Genomic DNA, 23,716 nt, shown 5'->3' with positions numbered 1-23,716 from the left:
TGAATGGATCCAAGGTCAGCAAATGTCAGGCTGCTGACAGGTTCCAGGATTGACAAGCAATATGGCTGGTCATTGACTTCAGCCAAAGAAATGGTCAATGATTCAGATGCAGAACCCAGACCCACGGAAGAGCAAGCAAGCTTTTCCAGAGCCTCTATTTGTATGGGAAGCAAGTCAAAACCCAGAAGAAACTTCATTTTATTTGATTACATTAGGACTGATCTGAGGAAGGATGTTACATCCTTACAAATGACTGACTTTCTCACCGAATATCCAATTATAGAAGTGAGTTCATTGCGTTAGGCTTAAGGACTACAAGGCCACACCACTAAGAATCCTGTCTTAGCCAAGTTGACACAATACCTAACTACCACCAGTGGCATAATTTGAATATTTACTAAACATTAAAATGCTAATCTGATTCATCTCTTTGTTCTTTAGGGTGGTGGGTGTAAGTTTCTAAGGTACAATTGTTCCATTGAATCACCACGCAAAGGTTGGAGCTTCATGCATCCTGGGAGACTTACACATCTGCACGAAGGACTTCCGGTTAAAAATGGAACGAGATATATTGCAGTGTCATTTATAGATCCCTGATTCACTCACTTTTCATTGAATCGGAATTTCTCTTTTTGAATGGGTGCCTGGCAAAATCATGCCTTTGAAACTATGCTTGAGAAGATAAGAGGAATATTTCAAAAACTTTAGCCGAACTTCATTTTGGGCCAAATGTTTAAAAACACTTTTTACAAAATAATTGATGTTTCTTAATGTCTGCTCTGAGCCTTAAAACGCAGATTGAAGAAGGAAGGAAAGAAAAAGTATTTATTTCTCTGCCTTATTGTTTCTGAGAATAATGTCAAATTTTTTACATTTGTGCTTCAGTTGATAAATTATTTAGGTATAAATGTACAAGTGACAAATGAGACTAGTACTGATTTTATGTTTGAGGAAACCCTGGAGAGAATTTTACTTATCACTATGTAGCAGACATGCAGACAAAATGGATCTGAATGGAAGTCCATAAGAACCCATGGGAATCTGGGGTGCTAAGCAAATTCCTAGGCGATTCAGTACTTGTTCATCCAGGTTTCTTTTCAGCAGTTGCTAAGAGAGCACAAAGGGCAATGTCACAAAATGTTTTCTCAACATGAAACAATACAAAGCACATTTGAGGAACTTAACTAATTGGAAACATTTTTACATAGATTGTTAGATTTTTTTATTAAAAATATTTGTATTGGACGTCAAATGGTATGTTCTTTCATTGTGACTTTCTCTCATTGGGTATTGGATTTGGCAAAGTTTACAAGCATTGGCCTTGTTTTACATTCTCTGTTTAAGATCAGCAAGTTACCCCTAACTTGATGGGGTTTTTTTTCCTTTAATACTTAAAAAAGATTATTTTATTGAAAATAGTAATGTCTTTTACTATTTTTTCTGACTTTTTAAGTACTTGAATTTCATATCAGGAAAATAAAGTTATTGAGCCTATTCCCTTTTATTTTTGTCTCATTTTTTTAAAAAAATGAATGGGTAGATTATTCACTTTTTTTCCTCTTTACTCCATTGCCTCTACTTTATCACGCTGACTTTCTTTATATCCTTTTTAAAAAGATTCCCCATCATAAAAGCATTTGTTGACTTGATTTTTTATAATTTCTCTGAATGAGGTTTAAATATTCTGATTGTAGCTACTGTTTTTAATTTAAATGTTAAACTTGAAAAAAAAGTTTTAAGTCATGGTGCCAAAATTCATTTTTCTAACACTATGTGTTAGAATAAATAAAGTAATTTAAATAAGCTTCTGTTGTTTTCTTACTCTTGGTGATTGATCTTTAAGAATGGGTGTATATTAGATTAGCCTAAAACAGAGGTCCTCAAATTACGGCCCACTGAGGATATTTATCCAGGCCACCAGGTATACTTGCCCCATCATGTGCAGTGTGCATAGGAATTTGCTCTGTTTTTTAAAACTATAGCCCCCCTCTCCAACGGGTCTGAGGGACAGTGAACTGGCCCCCTGTTTAAAAAGTTTGAGGATCCCTGGCCTAAAGGAATGTCTGGATATAATGAGCTGAGATTTTCTTCCCCCATTTTGCTCAGTTCATTCATTATCAGTACTTAATTAAATTCTACTTCTTATACTGACTAAGGATTTTATTTACCTCATTTTATAATGAGGTAGGCTACCAAATCCTCCTCCTAGTTTGTCTTAGCCTGGACGCTCCCTGGAAGTCACCTTGGTGGGCTGCTGGTGTTTGAAATACCGGTAGCATAGCTTCTAACATCACAGAAACGTGCCAGCCAGCACGATACAACAAAGATTCAATTGCTCCTTTGAAAACTCAATTTCTAGCTGTAGAAAAATAGAACCGTGAATACATTCTACTTGAATTTAAAGACACTCCAAGAATATATGTGATGCAGTGGACACTAGGGACCAGAGAACATCATACATGAAGAAAACAAGGTAATTAAAAAGACAGGAATGCAAGAAAAGACCAAAGTGCATGTCAGAAGAGACTCAAACATCCTCTTAAATTTAAAGTGAATGGAAGAAATGATCAACACGGTGAATAAAAGACGTCAAGGTGCAATTTGAGAAAGCAAAGTTACAATGAAATTGGCAAAAAAGCAGGTGTTCAAAAGCCTACAAGAAAATGTACTGCATCTCTCAACAACCAGAACCTGAAGCCTCAAGTTACTTTAAAGGTTGTATTGGCAAAATACTTATTATAGGTAGCATTAAAATAAAGGGATACATAGATGGTGTAATGACGAATATATAACCATTTTTGGAAGTGCATGTAAATAAGAACCAGTGGTATTGAAGGAAAAAGGCCACACTGCCCCACATTCATTGGTGGTAAAAGAAAAGCTTCAGGGATGGATGGAATAGCAATTGAAATACCTACACAAATGAATGCAACTCTAGAAGGTTTTATATATGCTAAAAAAATTTGGAAGGCAGCCACCAGGCCAGCCAATTGAAAGACAATCATGATTGTGCCCATTCCAAAAAAATAGGATACAAAGATTGAAAAAATTATCCAACATTATTAATGACTCACAAGTCAAATATTTATGAAGACCATTTTAAAACTGCAGCAGTATGTGCATAGGGAAGTCCTATAAGTTAAAACAGATTCAGAAATGGACGTGAACAAGAAATATCATTGCTGATGTCGGATGGATTTGTCTGAAAGTAGAAAATACCGAAATAGTGTTTAACCTTGTTTTATTAACTGCATGCACATTTGTCTATGTGGATCACACCAGAGTATAAGTAACATGGTGAAGAATGGGAACTCCAAAACCTTCAGTAGGCTCAGGTAAAGCCTGTCTGTGGTCCAATCGTCCTTCTTTTAAAGAGAACAAGAGGATACATACAGCAAGGTTTCAACTCAGCAAAGTGTGTCAAGGTTGTATCTTACTAAATCTCTAGCAGAGGGAGAAAGTGGGAGGGAACATGGAAGATTATTTCATGAAAGGGGTTCATTTTTAACTACAATTAAAGAGTACAGTAAGAAATTATGCACAGAGAAGAAAACTACATGTAGACATGATAAAAGTGCTTTTATGGGTTTTTTTTATGTGAATTGAAAACTGGGAACATGATTATAAATGTTAGTGATTTATGAAAGCTTTATAAATCTTAAATTTGCTGGGCAGCTTTTTTATGTCAAAGGTTAACAATCCATAATAGTTTTGTGGTTGCTCTTAGTACATGAAATTAGCAACATTTGACAATTTGGTTACTTTGCTGACAAATGCCACTGAAGTGTTAGTTTGCCATTGATAAATTAACAGTTTGGCATCGTAGTTTTTGAAAATTAGGGATAAATGTCTATTTAATAATATCAAATTCACAATCAAAGAAATGTGCACTGAAATGAAATAAAGTGAAATGGAAATGATTACACATCATAAATAACTTTTAAAACATTGTGCCTTTCAAACACTCAGATAAATATATGCGTGTGTATGTATATCAGGTGTTTTAAAATTTATTATTAATTGGGAGTTAATACATATAATACTCCATAGTATAATCATATCAAGCAGAATTGAACAGTTGCTATCAACAATCAGTGTCCAAACATGCTTTTCCTTCCTGGTCTCCTTGACATTGTCTCCCTTTTACCTCCACCCCACTACCACTGTTCACCCCACCCCCGAAGCCCCTTTTGCTTCCTGCTGTCCCTCTAGGTTCATCAGTCTTGGGTTTCAAATACCAAAAACCAGAAAAACATATATAACACAACTTGAAGAGTATATCAGATGCTTTTTAAAATCTTTTGGAGAGGAAATTAAGTATTCATGTTGCTCTGTAATGAGCAATTTTCTTTAAAATGTCTCAAATGCAATAAGTTTTATTTTAGGAGTATAAGGTAAAAATGATAGAGTTGTGGAGGAAGGCACATGCTGAGATGTAATTGTACACCTCTCAGTAACTTCTGAATGAGAACTAGACAAAGCATTTTTCTTTTGCTCAGCATTAATGTTCTATAGTTGATTGATTTTTTTTAAAGTACATCTATTTTAAAATAAGATCATACTCCAAAGCAATGGAATCCCCAGGGAATGCCAAAAATAGACTGGGGGCAGGGTAGGGTACCCCATCAGACTCAACTGGAAAACAGTCCTAAAGGTCAACAAACAGACCTGGAACTATTTGTAGACTTTTCTTTTTGTTGTTTTGTTTCTCTCTGTGTTTTCTCGTGTGATTAGAAAACAATTGACCAACGTTTCCAGGGGGACACGGGTGGGGGGCGTGGGTATTAAACCCAGGGACAAGGTAACAACAAGTTTTCTAAAGTCGAAGGCTAGGAGGACATAGTAGGCCTGGTAGGGCTTGATCAAGGGCAATGTAACTGAGAGGAATTATTGAAACCCGAATGAAGGCCGAACGTGTTATTTGGACATGAGAAAAGTAAAAGGAAATAGAGGAAAGGATGAGGAGGCAAAGGGCATTTATAAAGATCTGAATGCATGCAGGCATGTACATATGTAAATATATATATAACAGATTGTACATATATTTATAGGTTTAATATAAAGGTAGCAGACAGACATTCAGCCTCTACTCAAGTACTCTCTCGATGCAAGAACACTTTGTTCTAATAGCCTGGCATTCCATGATGCTCAACTTCCTGACATGATCACTGAAGACAAAATGGGTGCATAAGCAAATGTGAAAAAGCTGATGGTGCCTGCCTATCAAAAGATATAGTGTCTGGGTCGTAAAGGCTTGAAGTTAAACAAGCAGCCATCTAGCTGAGAAGCAACAAAGTCCACATAGAAGGAGCACACCAGCCTGTGTGATCCCGAGGTGTCGGTGGAATCAAGTATCAGACATCAAAGACTCAGAACAAAAAATCATATTGTGAATGAGGAGGAGTGCGGGATAGCGACACAAAGCCCGTAAGTAGACAGTTCAGCATAGAAGGGTCACAAGGAAGAGATGAGCCAGTCAGGGTGCAGTATAGCACCACTGAAACATACAACTTTCCTCTAGTTCTTTAATGCTTCCTCCCCCTCTCCCCCACCAACTATCCCTGTTTTATGGAGTTTACCTTACAAATATGGCTAGACCAGAGTATGTACACAGGTACAGATAGGAGCTGGAAACGGAATCCAGGACAGATAAAGCCCTCAGGACCAATAATAAGAGTAGCGATACCAGAAGGGTATGGGGAAAGCAGGGGGAGGGGGGAAATCAATCACAATGATCTACATATAATACCCAGGGGGACAGACAACAAAAAAGTAGGTGAAGGGAGATATCGGTCAGTGTTAAGACATGAAAATATAATAATGTATAAATTATCAAGGGTTCATAAGGGAAGGAGGGGGGAAGGGGAAAAATGAGCCAATACTAAGGGCTCAAGTAGAAAGAAAATGATGTTGGGAACAAATGTACAAATGTGCTTGACACAATGGATGGATATATGGATTGTGATAAGTTATACAAGCCCCCAATAAAATGATTTTTAAAATGATAAAATTGTGAGAAGAAAAATACAAGTATAATACTGTCATACTTGGCTTTTAACAAGAGGCTATGTAACAACAAAGTTAAATCTGCAAAAGACAAAATAAATAAATGGCACCTCATGAGAATTAAGAACCATTCATCAAAAAAGATTATCCTCTTAAGCTTTGTTGCATTAAATTAGTTTCATCTATATTACATAAATATGCCTTTTTAAGTCTTGCCAAAGTGGTCAATATAGGTAGGTGTCTAATAGAGTTAAAATTTTAAAGTTCATACTTTAAAGTACGTGTAAGACAAGTACAAGTAGAGCTCATATAAATGGGCTCATTCTTTTTCAGGGATTCCTTTTGTGGGTTTTCATACAATATTTCTAAAGATTTGGCACAGCTTACATTGTAATAAGGAATCACAAGCATATTTTTAAGGCACCCGCATGAATCAGAATCAACTTCATGGCAGTGATTCGATTTTTATTTTATTGTTTTGAGTCATGGTACAGTGGTTAAAGCACTGGCTACTACTCTAAAGGTTGGCACTTTGAACCCACTCGATGCTCAGAGGGGAAACGGTGTGGCAGTTGGCTTCTGTATAAATCGACTGCCTGGGAGACCCTCTGGAACAGTTGTTTAGGGTCCTGCCCTCGAGGGGCTTTGTACATTGAAATCTACTCCAAGACAGTCGGTTTGGTTTACTGGGATCTTAGCATATTTACAATTGATATTGATCATGTCATATCTCTTCATTCTTTGTTTTGTAAACTGCTTTTTTATAATCCAGAGCAGTGTGGAATCGCTCAATGATAACTGGTTTATTAAGTGGTTTAATGTGGTAGTAACATAATTTCATGTCAACTTGATAAATAAGTGTAGGGGTGGAATCTAGCCTGTCAGTCAGGTCACAGCCTGATGATAACGTTTTGTAGGTGTGGCATTTTCATAAGGATTCTAAGAACTTCCTCCCTTTCTCCTGAGAGGCAACCCATTCTCTCTGTGACTGCCTGAGTCTGAGAGGGATGTATTGAGTAGTATCAGATTGTGGACTTGATTTGGACTGGGCTAAACTGTTTTCTCAATATATAATTGTTCATAAATATAAAGCTCTCCCTTATACATACATGAGAATCTCTGGATTTGTTTTGCTTGACAAAAATGATATAATACTAGAGGATCATTTCCAGAAGGTACTCATGTCAAAACAAATGTATTTTTCATTGTTTGTGATAGGGGAAGGTAAATTCCATTTGTACCACCACCACCACTCTCTTTAGTATAACAGGGCTGGGAAGTGCAACAATTGGGAAGAGATTCCTGTGTGCAGAACTCTTCATGATTCAGACCAATGGTGAAAATTATAATATCAATGTTCTTTAAAATTTTGGTTTTTTCATGTGCATAAGCAAACGTGGTGAAGAAAGCTGATGGTGCCCGGCTATCAAAAAGATAAAATATCTGGGGTCTTCAAGGCTTGAAGGCAAACAAGCGGCCATCTAGCTCAGAAGCAACAACACCCACAGAGAAGAAGCACACAAGCCTGTGTGATCACAAGGTGTTGAAGGAATCAGGTAGCAGACACCAAAGAACAAAAGCCATCATTGTGTGATCACCTTCCTCACATAAATGCTGAAGACGAATGTGTGCATAAGTAAGTGTGGTGAAGAAGGCTGATGGTGCCCAGCTATGGAGAGATATAGTGTCCGGGGTCTTAAAGGCTTGAAAGTAAACAAGCGGCCATCTAGCTCAGAAGCAACAAAGCCCACATGGAAGCAGCACACCAACATGGGTGATCATGAAGGGCCGAGGGGACCAGGTTTCAAGCACCAAAGGCAGGGGGGGATGGGGGTGGAATCATATCCTGAATGAGGGGAGCGTGTGATAGGGACCCAATGCCCATCTGTAGACAACTGGACATCCCTTGCAGAGGTGTAGTGGGGAGGAGATGAGTCACTCAGGGTTCAGTATAGCAATAATGAAACTCACAACCTTCCTCTAGTTTTTAAACGCTTCCTCCCCGCAACTATCATGACCCCAATTCTACCTTGCAAACCTGGTTAGACCAGAGGATGCACAGTGGTACAGATGGGATCTGGAAACACAGGGAATCCAGGACAGATGAACCCCTCAGGACCAGTGGTGAGAGTGGCGATACCAGGAGAGAATGGGGTTGTAGAAAAGGGGAACAGATCACAAGGATCTACATATAACCTCCTCCCTGGGGGATGGGCAACAGAAAAGTGGGTGAAGGGAGATGCCGGGCAGTGTAAGATAAGATAAAATAATAATTTATAAATTATTAAGGGTTCATGAGGGAGTGGGGAGCGGGAAGGGAAGAGGAGGGGGAAAAGGGAAATGAGCTGATTCCAGGAACCCAAGCAGAAAGTGAGTTTTGAGAATGATGAGGGCAACAAATGTGTAAGTGTGCTTCACACAATTGATGTATGTGTGGATTGTGATCAGAGTTGTATGAGCCCCAATAAAATGATTTTTTATTTGGTTTTTTGAGGAATAATACTTGTTCACGCTGAAGTTTTTGAGAAGAGGTTTGCAAAAGCAGCCTACATCAGATGCAAACAAACAAACAAAAAAGACCTTTCTGCCATCAAGTTGAATCAAGCTCACAGTGTAACCTATTCCAACATAAAGGCTTCTTAAATTCACATCACTGCCTATGTATTCTGATCCTGACCCGCATATTCTTCCCTGTTTGGGCCTTATTCACTGGCTACTCAGCAGAATCCCAGAGCTCCTTGGCTAACTAGAACACCATAGTTGATTTCAAATTGTCCCAGGAAAGTTTCTCCTTTGATAGATATGACTCAAAAGGAACAAGAATTTAAAATACATAGTTATATACTGCTGAAACCTACATATGGTGACTTGTGACAACTAGTCTCCAAAGATGATTCTCAATGAACCAGGCTGCCCAGGATTCACACAATTGTGTCATCCCCAGTCCACTTCCCGAGTGAGTCATCTGTGACTGTGGCTTTGATATCCTGGAACATTTACTCTGAGGGCACTCCCTCAAGAATCTAGGTGCCATGTGGTGAGAATGCCTTGCCCCAGGGAGAGGCCCTCTGAAATGGTTCCACCATGCCAGTGAATTATTTGGATTTCTTGCTAAGTGGAATCTTCAACTAACTATAGCCCAACAGGCTTCAAGAGTCTGCAAGCTAAAGCCACCGAACTGAACTCAGTGATTCTACATAGCCATGAGCTTTGAGAAACAATGATCGTTTACTGTCTTAGAACACTGTTTCCGTGTGATTTGAGGCAGTAATATAGGAACTAAAGCAGGAACATTACCATGTGTTTCCTGTTTAATAGGCTCATTTCTGAGGTTCTCAAAGAACTAATAACCCTGTATTTTTTTAACATACCATTCTTCCTCCTCAATAAGGGCCTGAGATCCATGAAAGCTGACACTAGGCCTAATTTAGTCTTTGGTTCTAGAAGCTATCTTGCAGCTTAGTTCATAGTAGGGACTCGTGTGAATATGAAATTGGGATTGGTATTATGTGTGTGAGTTTCTTGTATTAGAATCAAAATGTCTCCTGAGGAAAAACAGGAGTTTTGATTTAACATATCAACACAAATGGGAGAAAATTTTATGCATTCTTTGGTTATAATGTGGAAGATAAAGATTTAAGAAATATTGTCCAGTTTGTTCCTAAATAAGGGAATAGCTATAATCCTATATGTAAGTGGTCCCAAATTGAATTGAGAGATATATGAAGTGTTATAAAAAAAACCAACTATTATCCATAGAGAGGACTGTAGGGCCAACAACAGCTCATGTCATGTTGTCCCCTTACTGGACCATGCTGCGAAAGAGGACAATTCATGGGCTACACGGCGAGGAGGTAGCATGGTCTGAACCCCCCACAGTGGGACAAACCAAGAAGGGAACATAATAGATCTGCAACTGGAGCAAAGCTAAGAAGCCCCTAAAGAGCCCCCCCAAAACAGACTCCAGGCTAAGAGGGGCAGATCCTGGAATTCCCCCAGGACCAGTAGAGAGACAATCATAAAGGTCAGTGGACAGACTTTTCTCTTTCTTTTTTCAATCTTTTGTTTTCTTTTTGTTTGGTCTATGTCATTGTCAGCTTGTCTACTTATATAAGACAGGCATGGGAAGCAAGCTTGAGGAGAAAGGAACAGGACCAGTGCTCCAGGTGAGACTTGGGGGGAGAAGTGTTGCGGGAAGGGTGTGGTGAGCAACAATGCCATAGATAGGGGAACAACTAGGGAATTAAAATCAACAACAAGGAGGAGATAGAGATCCTGGGGGTATCAGAGCAACAGCAAACTAGCTAAGAGGAAGTACTAAGAGATGGAAATAGGGGGAACATGATGGTGGGGCAGGAGGAAGGTAAAAGGAAACAGGAAGGATCTAAGAAGAAAAGCACTGGATAGAGATATAAGCATCGGTGTGTAAATATTTACATTAATCCACAAAAATAGAGGAATTGGCCTATGTACATATATTTATATGACAATACACTGAGGTATTAGACAGACTTCGGGCACCTGCTCATACCCTCCCTCAATACAAGAACACTTTATTCTAACAAATTGGCAATCTGAGGTGCTCACCTGCCTGGCACAATCACTGAAGGCAAATGGGTGCATAAGCAAATGTGGTGAAGACAGCTGATGGTGCCTAGCTATTAAAAGATACAGCATCTGGGGTCTTAAAGGATAGAAGTTAAACAAGCAACCATTCAGCAGAGAAGCAACAAACCCACATAGAAGAAGCACACCACTGGTGTGCTTCATGAGGAGTCATCAGGACCAGGTAACAGGCATCAGAAGATACATAACAAATAAACAAAAACATATTGTTGAGAACGAGGGGGTTTGGAGCAGAGACCCAAAGCCTATCTGCAGACAATGGAACATTCCCCCATAGAGGGGCCACAGGGAAGGAATAAGTCAACCACGGTGTAGTAAAGCATCAATAAACACACAATATTCCTTGAGTAAGGTGACAAGATTTTAACAGTGGTAAAGCGGGACACCAGTGGGACACCATTGATAAAATTCATATCCTGGCGAAATAGCCACATGGCAGCCCAAAACCATATTCCCTAGCTTGTCCTGCATTCTTTCCAAAAACTGGGACTTTTTTAAAATGCCGCGGGACATGAGAAAAATTGTTAAAAATCGGGACTGTCCCGCCAAAAGCGGGACATATGAAAATAATAAATAATTTATAATCTATCAAGGGGTCATAAGCGGGGGGAGGGAAAAAAGGAACTGTTACCAAGGGCTCAATAGAAAGTAAATGTCTAAAAAAGAATGATGGCAACATATGTATAACGATGAAATCAAAGTATGGATTGTAATAAGAATTGTAAGAGCCCCCAATAAAATTATCTTTTAATCTTAAGACTTGGATCAATGGTGCTGATTTTTGGCATTACGTTGGTGGTTGTGCATTGGAACCATGCCTTCCTCAGTATTGGAGTGATCATGGTGGTTCTTGGGGTTCTTGTGTCCACCATTAGTGGGGGGCTAATCTTCTATGACATGTGCTAGAAGTCGGAGAGATTCTCTACTCTCCTCTGCAAGGTAACTTCAAAGCATAAAGTTGGCCAGAATCTAGTTCTCACTGAAGCGCCAGAGCCACCAGAGGCCAATGACTCACAAAAGCGTTAAGCCTGGGTACCTTTGAGCCTTTGGAATGGGCTTTTTAAAACTCCCCTGAGCATTTTTAAAATAGAAATAAAATTTGGCTTTTAAAAGGTTAAAAAAAAAGATCTTTTAATCAAAACAAAAAAACAACTATTATCGGTGTTATCCTTAGCAACCTGGACCAAAGAATGGAGACAGGAAGTAGTCTGTTTGAGTCTGGTTGGTGTGTTAGACTTTCAGTAAATATTTTGAAATAAATTAATTTTGGTTTACACATCTTAAAACAGATTTTAGTAAACTAACTTAAACACACGCACATATATGCTCTTAATTTTTACAGGAGCTTTAAGTCTGATCTTTATCCCATAGAGCTACTGTTCCTCATTATTTTAATCTCTAAGCAGCAATAATAATATTAATAATAAAAGTTCCTTCTAGACTTCAACATGTGAAAAGAGTGGATTTTCAAATGCCAAGGACAGCATGCCCTCGGGATGTGTTTTCATTGGAACTACTGTTGTTACTATGGTTACAGACTGCATAGTCACTGGGCGTGGTATATTGACTTTTTCCAAAGGTTATTTTTAACATCTACTTAGTATGGTCCTTGGTGTAATTGGATTTAAATGGAATTTAAATATATATAGTTTCAAAAATTATGAACACGTTAACTATTATTTGGGGGAGACATAAAAACAACCAAAAATTTCCTGACTACATGCAAATAACAGTTTGGAAAAATATATAATCTTGAGAAGTAGTGCTTTGTAGAAAATAAAGATCTTCTTACCTTGCTAAATTTGAAAAGGGTCTGGCAAACTCAAGACATTGTAAAGTAACAGTAAATTCAAGAGTGTAATAATTTCAGAACTTCTACTCAAATTTTTAAAGGTAAATATGTGAAGAATGAGTCAACATCTAACTTGCCACTGAGTTGAGGGATTTAAAACTAGTTATTTGAGACAGTTGATATGAATCTCACTTCAAGATTTTAGATAATTTTATTAATTTTTGGACAGCATGCTTGTCTGAACTGCTTGCAAATATCTCAGGCAATGTGAACTTTTTTTTTTTTTAAGATTTAAAATAAGGACTGGACAAGCATCACAGAATATATACATGTCTTTGTGAGACAATAAATCAGTACCTTCTTGTCACCTAGAATATTAATCTTAAATAATGAGGGCTCATTCAACTTTATCACAATCCATACATATACAAATATCAATTGTACAAAGCACATCTGTACATTCTTTGCCCCAATCACCTTCTGGTATGCTTCTTCCATGTGGGCTTTTTTGCTTCTGAACTAGATGGCCACTTGTTCACCCTCAAGCCTTTAAGACCCCAGACACTATCTCTTTTGATAGCCGGGCACCATCAGCTTTCTTCACCACATTTGCTTATGCACCCATTTGTCTTCAGCGATCCTATCATGGAGGTGTGCAGCCAATGATATGATTTTTTGTTCTTTGATGCCTGGTAACTGATCCCTTCGGGACCACTCAATCACACAGGCTGGTGTGTTCTTCCATGTGGGCTTTGTTGCTTCTGAGCTAGATGGCCGCTTGTTTATCTTCAAGTCTTTAAGACCCCAGTCACTTTTGATAGCTGGGCACCATCAGCTTTCTTCACCACATTTACTTGTTCACCCACTTTGGCTTCAGCAGTTGTGTCGGGAGAGTGAGCATCATAGAGTTCCAATTTAATAAAAGAAAGTATTCATGCATTGAGGGAGTGCTTGAGTAGAGGCCCAAGGTCCTTCCACCATCTTAATACTTAACCTATAAATATAGACACATAGATCTATTTCCCCATCCTCCTATATATATTTGCATGTACATGTCTTTGTCTAGACCTCCATAAATGCCCTTTGACTCCTAGCTCTTTCCTCCATCTCCCTTGACTTTCCTCCTGCCCTACTACCATGCTCCCTCACCACCTGGGCTACAGCTATACCTCTTCTCTATGCAACCTTACCCTTGATCATTCCCCACCAGGCCTGCCACTCCCCCCTCTCTACCATTTTGGGTCCCATGTTGTTCCCTTGTCCCTGTGTTTGTTAACACCACTTCCTTACCCCCCCTTACCCCCCCACCCCAAGGCCCCCCGGAACTGTCGGTCCCTTTCAGTAGATGCATTGACACAGTGGCTGCAACAATGGGATCAAATATAACCATTGTGAGTATGACTGAGATCTGGGTAGTGTTTTGTTCTGTTGTATACAGAACACCTAGCAACAACCACAACCATAGGAGTCCTGGTGGTGCTGTTGGTTAAGCATTGGGCTGCTAACCACAAGGTCAGTGGTTCAATCCAACAACCGCTCTGGGAGAAAACAAAGACTGTTTGCTCCTGCAAAATCAATGGTCCCAAGAACCCTAAGGAGCAGTTCAACTCTGTTTTATAACGTCCCTGTGAGTTGTAACTAACTTGATAGCAGTAGGTATGATGTTAAACCCGGAGGGTAAATGTTTAAACACTCACCTTCTGAATAAAAGATGAGCAGTTCAAATCTACAAGCAGTTCTGCAGCAATAAAACGATCAGCTCATAAAGATTACCCAAACCCACTGCCATCAAATAATTCCAACCATAGCAACTCTGTATATGGTTTCTTAGACTATAAATCTTCATGTAAGCAGAAAATTTCATTTAACACCCCCCCCCCTCGCCCAGAGTGGCTGACTACCTGGTGGTCACCATTCTGGAAAACCTAACGGAGCAGGTTAACTAACACACAGAGCCCCATGACTCTGACTGATTGATGGCTCAGAACAGCAATGGCAGTATGATGCTGAGCAGATTTCAGCAAAGAATCCAGATTAACATGAACTAGACAGCGGGTCTCCACCTGTGGGTCAGTCGAACGACCCTTTCACAGGGGTCGCCCAATTTATAGCTGTAGCAAAATGATGGTAATGACATAGCAACGAAAAAAATTTTATGGTTGGGCGGGGGGGGGGGGGGCGGTCACTCCAAAATGAGGAACTGTATGAAAGGGTCACGGCATGAGGAAGGTTGCGAACCTCTGGACTAGAAGGAAAGGCCCGGCAATTCACTTCTAAAAATCAGTCATTAAAAACCCTGTGGCTCTGACCTCGTGCAAATAACAGTAGCTATCCAAGAATCACATATATTATTAAAAGACATATGAGGGAGGCTTAAGAATTCAATTGAACTTTTTTGCCATGAGCGTTTTGAAGCTTCTGTATACATTATTTTGATTAAATGGATTTATGCAGGATAATTTCCAAATAATAAACACATAGATGTATTATCTAAAAAACAGTAAACCCACTATCATTGAATCAATTCCATCTCATAGTGACCCTCTCTCAGGTTTCTAAGACTTTGTAAATATTTTTTAATCATTTTATTGGGGGCTCATACAACTCTTATCACAGTCCATACATCCATCGTGTCAAGCACATTTGTACATATATTGCCATCATCATTCTCAAAACATTTGCTTTCTAATTGAGCCCTTGGTATCAGCTCATTTTCCCCTCCCTCCATGAAACCCCCTCCTCGATGAACCCGTGATAATTTATAAATTATTATTTTGTCATATCTTATGCCATTTGATGTCTCCCTTCACCAACTTCTCCACTGTCCGTCCCCCAGGGAGGAGGTTATATGTAGATCCTTGTAATTTGTTCCCCCTTTCTCCCTCACCTTCTCTCCACCCTCCTGGCATTGCCACTCTCACCACTGGTCCTGAGCAGTTCATCTTTCCTGGATTTCCTGTGTTTCCAGTTTCTATCTTTACCAGTGTACATCCTCTGGTCCAGCCAGATTTGTAAGGTAGAATTAAGATCATGATAGTGGGGATGGGGGGAAGCATTCAAGAACTAGAGGAAAATTGTATGTTTCATCATTACTACACCTGTACCCTCACTGACTCATTTCCTCCCAGAAGAACCTTCTGCAAGGGGATGTCCAATTTCCCACAGATGGGCCCTGGGGCCCCACTCCACTCTCCCCCCCCCTCATTCACAATGTTATGATTTTTTTCGTCTTTGATGTCTAATACCTGATTCCTTCGACACCTTGTGATATCACAGGCTGGTGTGCTTCTTCCATGTGGGCTTTGTTGTTTCTTAGATAGCTGCCTGTTTATCTTCAAACCTTTAAGACCCCAGACACTGTATCTTTTGATAGCCAGCCACCATCAGCTTTCTTCACCACTTTTGCTATGTACTCGCCTTGTCCTCAGCAATCGAGTCGGGACAGGCTGGTGTGCTTCTTCCATGTGCATTTTGTTGTTTCTCAGCTAGATGGCCGCTTGTTTATCTTCAGGCCTTTAAGACTTCAGATGCTGTATCTTCTAGTAGCCGGGCACCATCAGCTTTCTTCACCATATTTAATTGTGTACCCATTGTCTTCAGCCATTGTGCCAGGAAGGTGAGCATTTCAGACTGCCGAATTGTTAGAACAAAGTGTTCTTGTGTTGAGGGAGTAATTGAGCAGGGGCCCACTGTCCATATGTTTCCTTAATACTAGGCCTATAAATATATGTACATAGATCTATTTCCCCCTCATCATATAATATATTTACATCTATATATGCATGTATTTAGATATCTATAATTACCCTTTGCCTCCTAGTCCTTTCCTCTTGTCCCACTATCATGCTCAGCCTTCATTTGGGTTTTAGGAATTCCTCTTGGTTACACTGCCCTTGATCTAGCCCTGCCAGACTCTTACACCCTCCTGGCCACTAATTTTAGATCATTTGTTGTTCCCTTGTCCCTGGGTTTGTTAACACCCACTTCCTTTTCCCAGCCTCCCCTTCCTTTTCCCTTCTATGCCCCCCCAGAACTGTCATCCCGTTGTTCTCTCTTCCGGCTTGTTTATCCCCCTATCTTTCTTCCAAGGAGGAGCAGGTGGGTTTGAACTGATGATTTTGCAATTAACAATCCAATGCTTACTTGACAGTATTACCGAAACCACAGAGTTCTTAAGAGTTCAATTGATTTATGTGTTGTCTAACATAGACTCTCAAGTTTGGAAGGGTCTCATAAGGTGGGAAGTACATTTTCTGTTCTACTTAATGCAAACAATGACCACTCAGACTGCCCTTTCCTAGGCAGCTTTACTCGCTCCTCAATACACACGATATGATAAACATGACCTAGACATTGTCCTTATGTTGTCCACTCATTAGCAGTTCACTACTTCCTGACACAAAAATAAAGTTCTTTCTTACTGACCTGAAATCTTTCTTTTGCAATAACTAGCTGTGGTAGTTCTGTGTCAATTTGAAGATGTAAAGTGCTGTGGTGGAGTCTGACCTGTCAATCAGGCCTGATGGTTATTCCTCGTGGATGTGGCCTTCTCATAAGGAGGGTCTTGGGAACCTCCCCCCTCCCTCTGCATTCACTTTCCTGTTGATGAGCCTTGCTGAGACCTGCCCACACCCTGCGATGCAGCCACTACCACTGAATCCACACAACTCTGCACCCACTGGCCTGTGATCTGTCTGCACTCTGCATCATTGCATGTGACTACATGGGTCTGATGAGGGACTTTATAGACTAATAGACAGATGGACTTGAGTTTGACTGGTCCGAGATGTTTTCCTGATATACAATTACTTCTTGAGATAAAGTTCTTTCTTGTACATATGTGAGTGTCACTGGATTTGTTCTCTAGTCAGCATGGCCTAACACACTATACAAAGTCATATTTATACATATATAAGGCATATGAAAAAAAGTGAATCAGCCTTTCAATATTTCTTTAAAATATCTAAGAGGAGTAAACACAACCATCTATACCCTCTTACCTCCTATGCCTCAAGCTATTATCTTGTCTGTGCTTGACCAGGTATCCGTTTCTCCATGTTTAACCACCTTTTGAGGCTCCCCACTCTTGTGTGGAGCTTGCTGATTTTACAAAGCATGGCCTTGTGGTGCCCACATGTGAATTCACAATGTGACTTGTATGTGGAATAGAAACAAAGAAAAGAATTACGTTTATTCTGGATTTTATAAAGTGTAATGTCAAATTATATTTGTGGAAGGAAGACGGGCTGTAATTATACTGCTGTCAATTTTATACATTTTTTTCTTTCATCTTGCCAGGTAGTAAGTGCTGACTTTTCTTTATTCTACTTATTTTCACATTCTTATCAAGCAAGTACAGACTGCTATTCAACTCAATTTTAGTGGTTTTAGCCTATTCTAATTAATATGAAAGCTGATTTATGTCTAACATAATTTTTTCATGTTGCTCATAGTTCATGCCAACCAAAGATGAACAAGTCTTTTAGCATTGCTAACTCCCCAATTATGTGAGTGCCTTGAGATATCCACTCTGGAAGAAAGCCCTGAGCACTAACATACGGGGCTATATTGTAGACTCACTGCTCTCTGTCGAGCACGCTGACTTTGCCGCTACTGCTACTCCTCCTGTTTCTCTGGTATCTCAGCTTTCTGTCCTTGGATGGAGGAAGTTCAATGCCAAGGATTTCAAGATCCACAGGACACACTGTTCTCTTAGCTTTTCTTTGTTGATGGTAACGTGAACTTTTCTTCTGCTGCTCATTTTATAATCAGCAAGTTGGCAAAACTTACCCACCCCATCTTTTTACAATCACGATGAACTCTGTTAATAGTCACTCCCATGGAATCGTACAATCCTATCAGTTTCTCACCCGACGCTGGCTTCCTCAGACTCATCAAGAAAAGTGGAGATACAAAGACCATCACGAGAAGAGCCAGATCACTGTAAGTAATTCACTGCACTGCAACTGTTCCGAAATCTCAACAAAAATTAATGTCTTTTCATGTTCTGAAAAAAATCTTTTCTTTCTAATCAGAGGACATGGGTTTTTATTTACTCAAAACAAAAACATAAAGAATAAAAATAATTGCAGTGAAGTGAAAATGAAACAGAATTTTGAAATTTTAGAGAAGTATCTAAGATTAAAAAGTTTAGAGCCACTCAGCTTTGGCTTCATATGAAATTCACCTGGGAGTCTTTAAAAGCACTTAATATTGTTCTCCTCCCTACTCAGGACCTATTAAATGCAATTTGGGGTGTGTGTGTGGGGGGGGGGAGGAACAGAACTGGTTATCACTGATTTTAAAAGGTCCCTGGCATGATTCTGTTAGGCAGATAGACAGCGATGGGATGTCCATTGACGCATGCCCAAGAGAGCCAAGAACAAAAACAAAGGGCAGCATACTGCACATGCTCAGAGACCCAGGTTTCCCGCCGGTGGCCATGGGTGGGCCTGGATCGGCCCACCTGGGCCCGGTGAATTCTATCCAACCAACGGGGTGGATCTGGGGTCGTCCACCATGCCTCCCCCTGGAATCCTTGAAAAGGCAGGAGTGAGGGGGAGGGAGGAGGAACTGGGGAGAGAACTTGAGAAAGAACTTGAGACAGGTCTCTTTTGGAGGCCAACTGGGGAGAGAGATCTTTGCAGCCGAGCAGTCTCTGCCAGGCTGCATGGTCAAAAGGAATCCTATGGGTGCCACGTAAAACTTGAAACTTCTTTTAACTCTCATTAAACTCACTGGGATCACGAGTCAGGCTTTGGCGTGAATTCTTTCTCATGCGGAGCCAAGGTCCGAGGTGCAACTCTAGCCCAGAGAGAGAGCTTACAATTCTGACATGCAATAAAGAGCTGGGGAAAATTGGATTTAGCTCAGCAGGATTTAGCTCAGCACTCAAAGGGAATTGATGTTTTTGTTTGTTGGTTTGTATTTACTGAATAATTCTTTCTGCATAAGAATTTCCCATTAATGAATGGGGCCAGGTTAACTGGAAACAGGCTTTTCTGTCATTAAATGCTAATTTGAGTAAAATGTACAACTAAACTTTCTATATTGAAAACAAGAAGGACAACCAGTTTCTGCAGGATAACCTGCATCCAGAGAGTAGTAGGCCTGTGCTAAGGAGATCCTGCCAGCCAGGAGGAGATTCCCACCGAAAAGAACCAGCTCTTCGTGAGACAAGACAACCTTGGTTTCAGCTGAGAGTCTGAGTTTATCATTTCCTGTTTTAGCTCTGAACGCATTAAGACATAGTTCTAGAAATTTCATGAAGCTTCGGTGCTTTAAATTTATACCCTGAGAAAGAAAGGTCCTCCAGCCTGACTTCTTTCCCAGCCCTGACAGTCCAGGAGGACTCTGCTCGAGCATTTTCACAGCTCTTTATCAGAATGGCCTCCCTTTTGTCCAGCTGATCTCATTTCTGGTCGGCTGGAGGTTGGGATCCTGGTTGAGCAAAGACTGGGTGGCAGTGCTGCCCGGGGATTGTAATTTTCCTGTCTGCCCTCCAGCATTGCGGTTTTCCCAACCACCTCATCATCCTGTCCTCCAGACTTCCTGCCTCTCCCTCCTTTGTCAACATCTTTCTTATGGGTATCATTTAGGATAGGGCCACCTGGCCACTGCAACAGTTCTGTTACCTGCACTTGTAGAAGTAAAGTCTAGGTTACTTCCAAGAAAACATTAGCTCAGTGGTATACATTACAATCCCCTGGGGAACTTTAGAAGTATTGATGCCTATGCCCTAGTCTTGACCAATTAAACAAGAACTTCTGGTGGAGGAAGTAGATGGAAGTTTTGTTAATGATGCTACCGTGATTCTAAAGTACAGTCAAATGAGTTATGTTCTTACATGCGATTTCTCTCTCTGAAAATAAATTCAACCTTTACTTTGAGTGTAAATCTCAGCATTCTGCAGTGTTCCTGTTCAGTTTTCTCTGGTAATAGTAACTCCATCTCTTCCCAATGTAATTTCTAGGTCAGTTTTTAACAAGATTAAAACATTTAAATTATTATTTATATCCACAAAATCTTTGAAGCCAGGAAAGAATCTTTTGAAAGTATCACTACTCAAGGGACTTCATTTTCTTACTTTTTATATAATTAGGTTTATCCAAAATTTGGTTGATTAGCATAAGCAAAACCCAAATTAACAAACTAATAAATCTTCATGGCAGCCCAGTTGAGGCCAATCCTCGGAGGGTCACGTCTTCCGGACATGCAGGGAAACAGACCACTGCACTTGTCTTCCATGGGTCAGCTGGGAGTCCCAACTGTTGACCTTTCAGTCAGTAGATGAGACCACTGCTCCACCCGGTGGTGGACAGGCTCTGTATATTAAACTATGCAGGACTGAACTGTACTGATCATTGATAGCAAGTGAACCAGCACAGCAAACATGGGATAAGAGAATGCTTTCCTGAAATTCAGGCTCTTCCCAAATAAAAACAGGATTAATGCTTTGTCCTTTTTCTTTTATTCAAAGCAATGAGTTTTAAGGTCTAACTAAAATAAATGATTTTGACTTTTGGTGTCTTTCAGCTGTTAAAAGTAAAGTTGGTCCAAAAAGTTTGACAAGAGAGAAATTTCAGTCTGGCTCATCTGGAATTCATCAGAGAGATGACTCAGAAGGAAGAGAAACAACTGCACTGGTTGAAGCTGTCTTTGGGGCATCTGAAAAAGGCATTGCTTTTGCCCTCAAAATCGCCCAAGTTTTGTAATACAGTAAATCAGATTTCATAAAAATCTCTGTAGATCTCTTAACCAAGTTCTAGGAAAATAGCTTTAGTTAACAATGAATACAAGAAACTGTTTTGAAATTGATTGTGGTAATGAGCATACAACTCTTCTTGATATGTTTGAACTATTGAAAGTGTACATTATGAGGATTCTGTGCCAATAAAACTGCTTAAGGAGGAAAAATATATCATATTAATGAACAAAGGTGACTGGTTTAAAAGGCAAAGAACACCCATCCTGTGCTGTCAGTCTTCGTGTCACTGAATACACTATCTTGAAGACTATATATACTGCATAGTAAACCACTTTGGATAGCTGTTCCACAGAGGTTTGTTTGTTTGGTTTTTCTACTCAATTACTTACTGAAGGACATTTGAGTTATTTCTAGTTTGGGGCAATTATGAATAAAACTTCTACAAACATTCACGTACAAACATTTTAAGTGGTTGTAAACTTTCATTTCTCTAGACTGCATACCCGAGGCTGGGATTGCTGGTTTATGTGGTGAGCCTGAAGAACGTGTGCGTCTGAAGTGTGGTGCTGGCGAAGAATACCGAAAGTATTATGCACTGCTCAAAGGACCAGCTGATCTGCACCGGAAGTGTGAAACCGGAGTGCTCCTTAGAGCCAAAGATGGTGAGACTTCATCTGACATGCTTTGGTCATGTTGTGAGCAGAGACCAGCCCCTAGAGAAGGACGTCATGCTTGGTAAAGTAGAAGGGCAGCAAAAGAGAGGAAGGCTCTTAGGGAGATGGTTGACAGAGTGGCTTCAACCATGGACTCAAGCATAGGAACAATTGTAAAGCTGGCTCAGGGCTGGGAAGTCTTAGGTTCTGTTGTGCATCGGGGCCCTATGGGTCTGAACAGACTTAATGGCACCTTGCAACAACCACAGCATATGGTAAGTATCTTGTAAGTTTATGGTCAAAGGACATGCTTTGTATGGTTTCTATTCATTTCACTTTGTGGAGATCTGTGTATGACACATGCTGAAATACATGTTAAAGGTGAATGTTACACATGCACAAGTAAAGAATGGGCATTCGTCTACTGGGTGGAGCATTCTATAAACATTGTTTGAAAAGGTTGTTTAGTGGTATATTTGTGCTAACTTTTTCTACCAGTATTATTGATATCTGAGAGAAGTATTGAAATCTTCAATGTAATTGTAGATGTAAACATTTCTCGTCAGTTTTTATCAGTTTTGCTTCATGCATCCCTTCTCCTCGATTATTTGCCCTTTCTTTATCCAACATTTCATATTTATGACAATAGTTAAAAAAAATCTACTCTCCAAATAATATGTTGCTCGTTAATGGTACATGTCTCGCTGGAATGAATGTCAACATACCTAACACAGTCTCTGACCAGGGAATACTACTTGTAGGTAAAAAGGACATTCCTGTTGCCTAGTAGTTCATAGACCTGAAAGGGAGGTCTCCTCCAAGCCACGAGGGTAACAGGTAAAGCTGAGGGTTAATGGAGTGGGGACAGGCAGGTCAGAATGCTGCCAGTTGAGTCCTGGGTGTACATAAAGCAGAGGCCAGGGCAGCAACCACAGGTTTCCTGAAGTTGGACTGCTAATGGGGAAGGGGGTGGGTGGGAATGAAAGCCTTGAGGGGTGGTAGGGACAGATAAGGCTTTGGGGAGACAGAATCTTGAGATGGGATATTGGGGAATCTGAAGCCCTTATAACTTCTTGATGACCTCTAGGGTGGGGACTGTTGAGGGCAGGACAAGCTCCCTGACTGAGGGTAGAGTTTCAGATCAAGGGTAGATATCAGGTCTGGTCATCATGACCTCAGGGGAAATTCTAGATTGTCCATTCTCATGTACAAAGGAGGAACGAAGGCAAGAGCCAAAAGATGCTGGGATAAAGGACTGGTGAAAGGACCCAGAGTTAACCCAAACCTTTTCTTGGTACTCAGACGTTATCTACCATGGACAGGAAGCCCCTTTCTCCCAATAAAGATATTCAGGGCATTTTGAGAACTTTGAGGGAACACGCGAAGTCATCCATTCTGAAAATACAGTGAGAGCAGAAACGGGAGAGGATCTGAGGGTGAAGTGTGGGGTGACAGCAGTGAGGGCCACATTCTTCTGAGGTAACTTACAGGGGTGGGGGGTCAGTGGCTGGTGACCTCAGCAGGAGCCCAGTGGACACAGTATGAATGGAGGGGTGGTGGTGATCAGAGGTGGTTATCATCCATTTTTTTCATAGTACCCTGGCCTTTGGAATCGAATGTGGAATCCACAGGCAACAGGTCCCGAGGAGCACAGTGTGCAAAGTGGACGAAAAAGACAACAGGCAGCTGTGTACAGGGGCCTCATTTCCAATATCTCAAGAAGAACTTTGAGTTTATTTTAACAGTAAGGTTTTTAAGTAATATGGTTTGCAAGCCTCTTGTTAGTACATACAATGAAATTGGCAATGTGCTAATCTTGAATATCCTGGGCCCTCTAGGGGACACGTCAAAGGAAAAGTCTAGGAGATGAGAAACGAATGGTATCAATCGCTGTTTCTTTAAAAATGGTCGACAAAGGCAGTGGATACACTA

General features: G+C 40.3%; 1 protein-coding gene across 2 annotated transcripts in view; it reads left to right on the top strand.

Annotated features, from left to right (window-relative positions):
- PLOD2 (procollagen-lysine,2-oxoglutarate 5-dioxygenase 2) overlaps positions 1–1,494 on the top strand; it is a 127,288-nt gene extending 125,794 nt beyond the window's left edge. For both annotated transcript variants that reach the window (XM_075555897.1, XM_075555896.1), the window contains one exon: positions 442–1,494. In XM_075555897.1, the coding sequence (XP_075412012.1) occupies positions 442–597 (156 nt within the window). In that variant the 3' untranslated portion in view covers positions 598–1,494. The remainder of the gene's footprint in view (positions 1–441) is intronic.
- Positions 1,495–23,716: the final 22,222 nt, after the last annotated feature.

This window comes from Tenrec ecaudatus, chromosome 8 (genome assembly GCF_050624435.1).
Source record: "Tenrec ecaudatus isolate mTenEca1 chromosome 8, mTenEca1.hap1, whole genome shotgun sequence".
Classification (NCBI taxonomy): domain Eukaryota; kingdom Metazoa; phylum Chordata; class Mammalia; order Afrosoricida; family Tenrecidae; genus Tenrec; species Tenrec ecaudatus.
The sequence above is the reverse complement of the archived record's forward strand: the minus strand, read 5'-3'. Positions and strand labels throughout refer to the sequence as shown.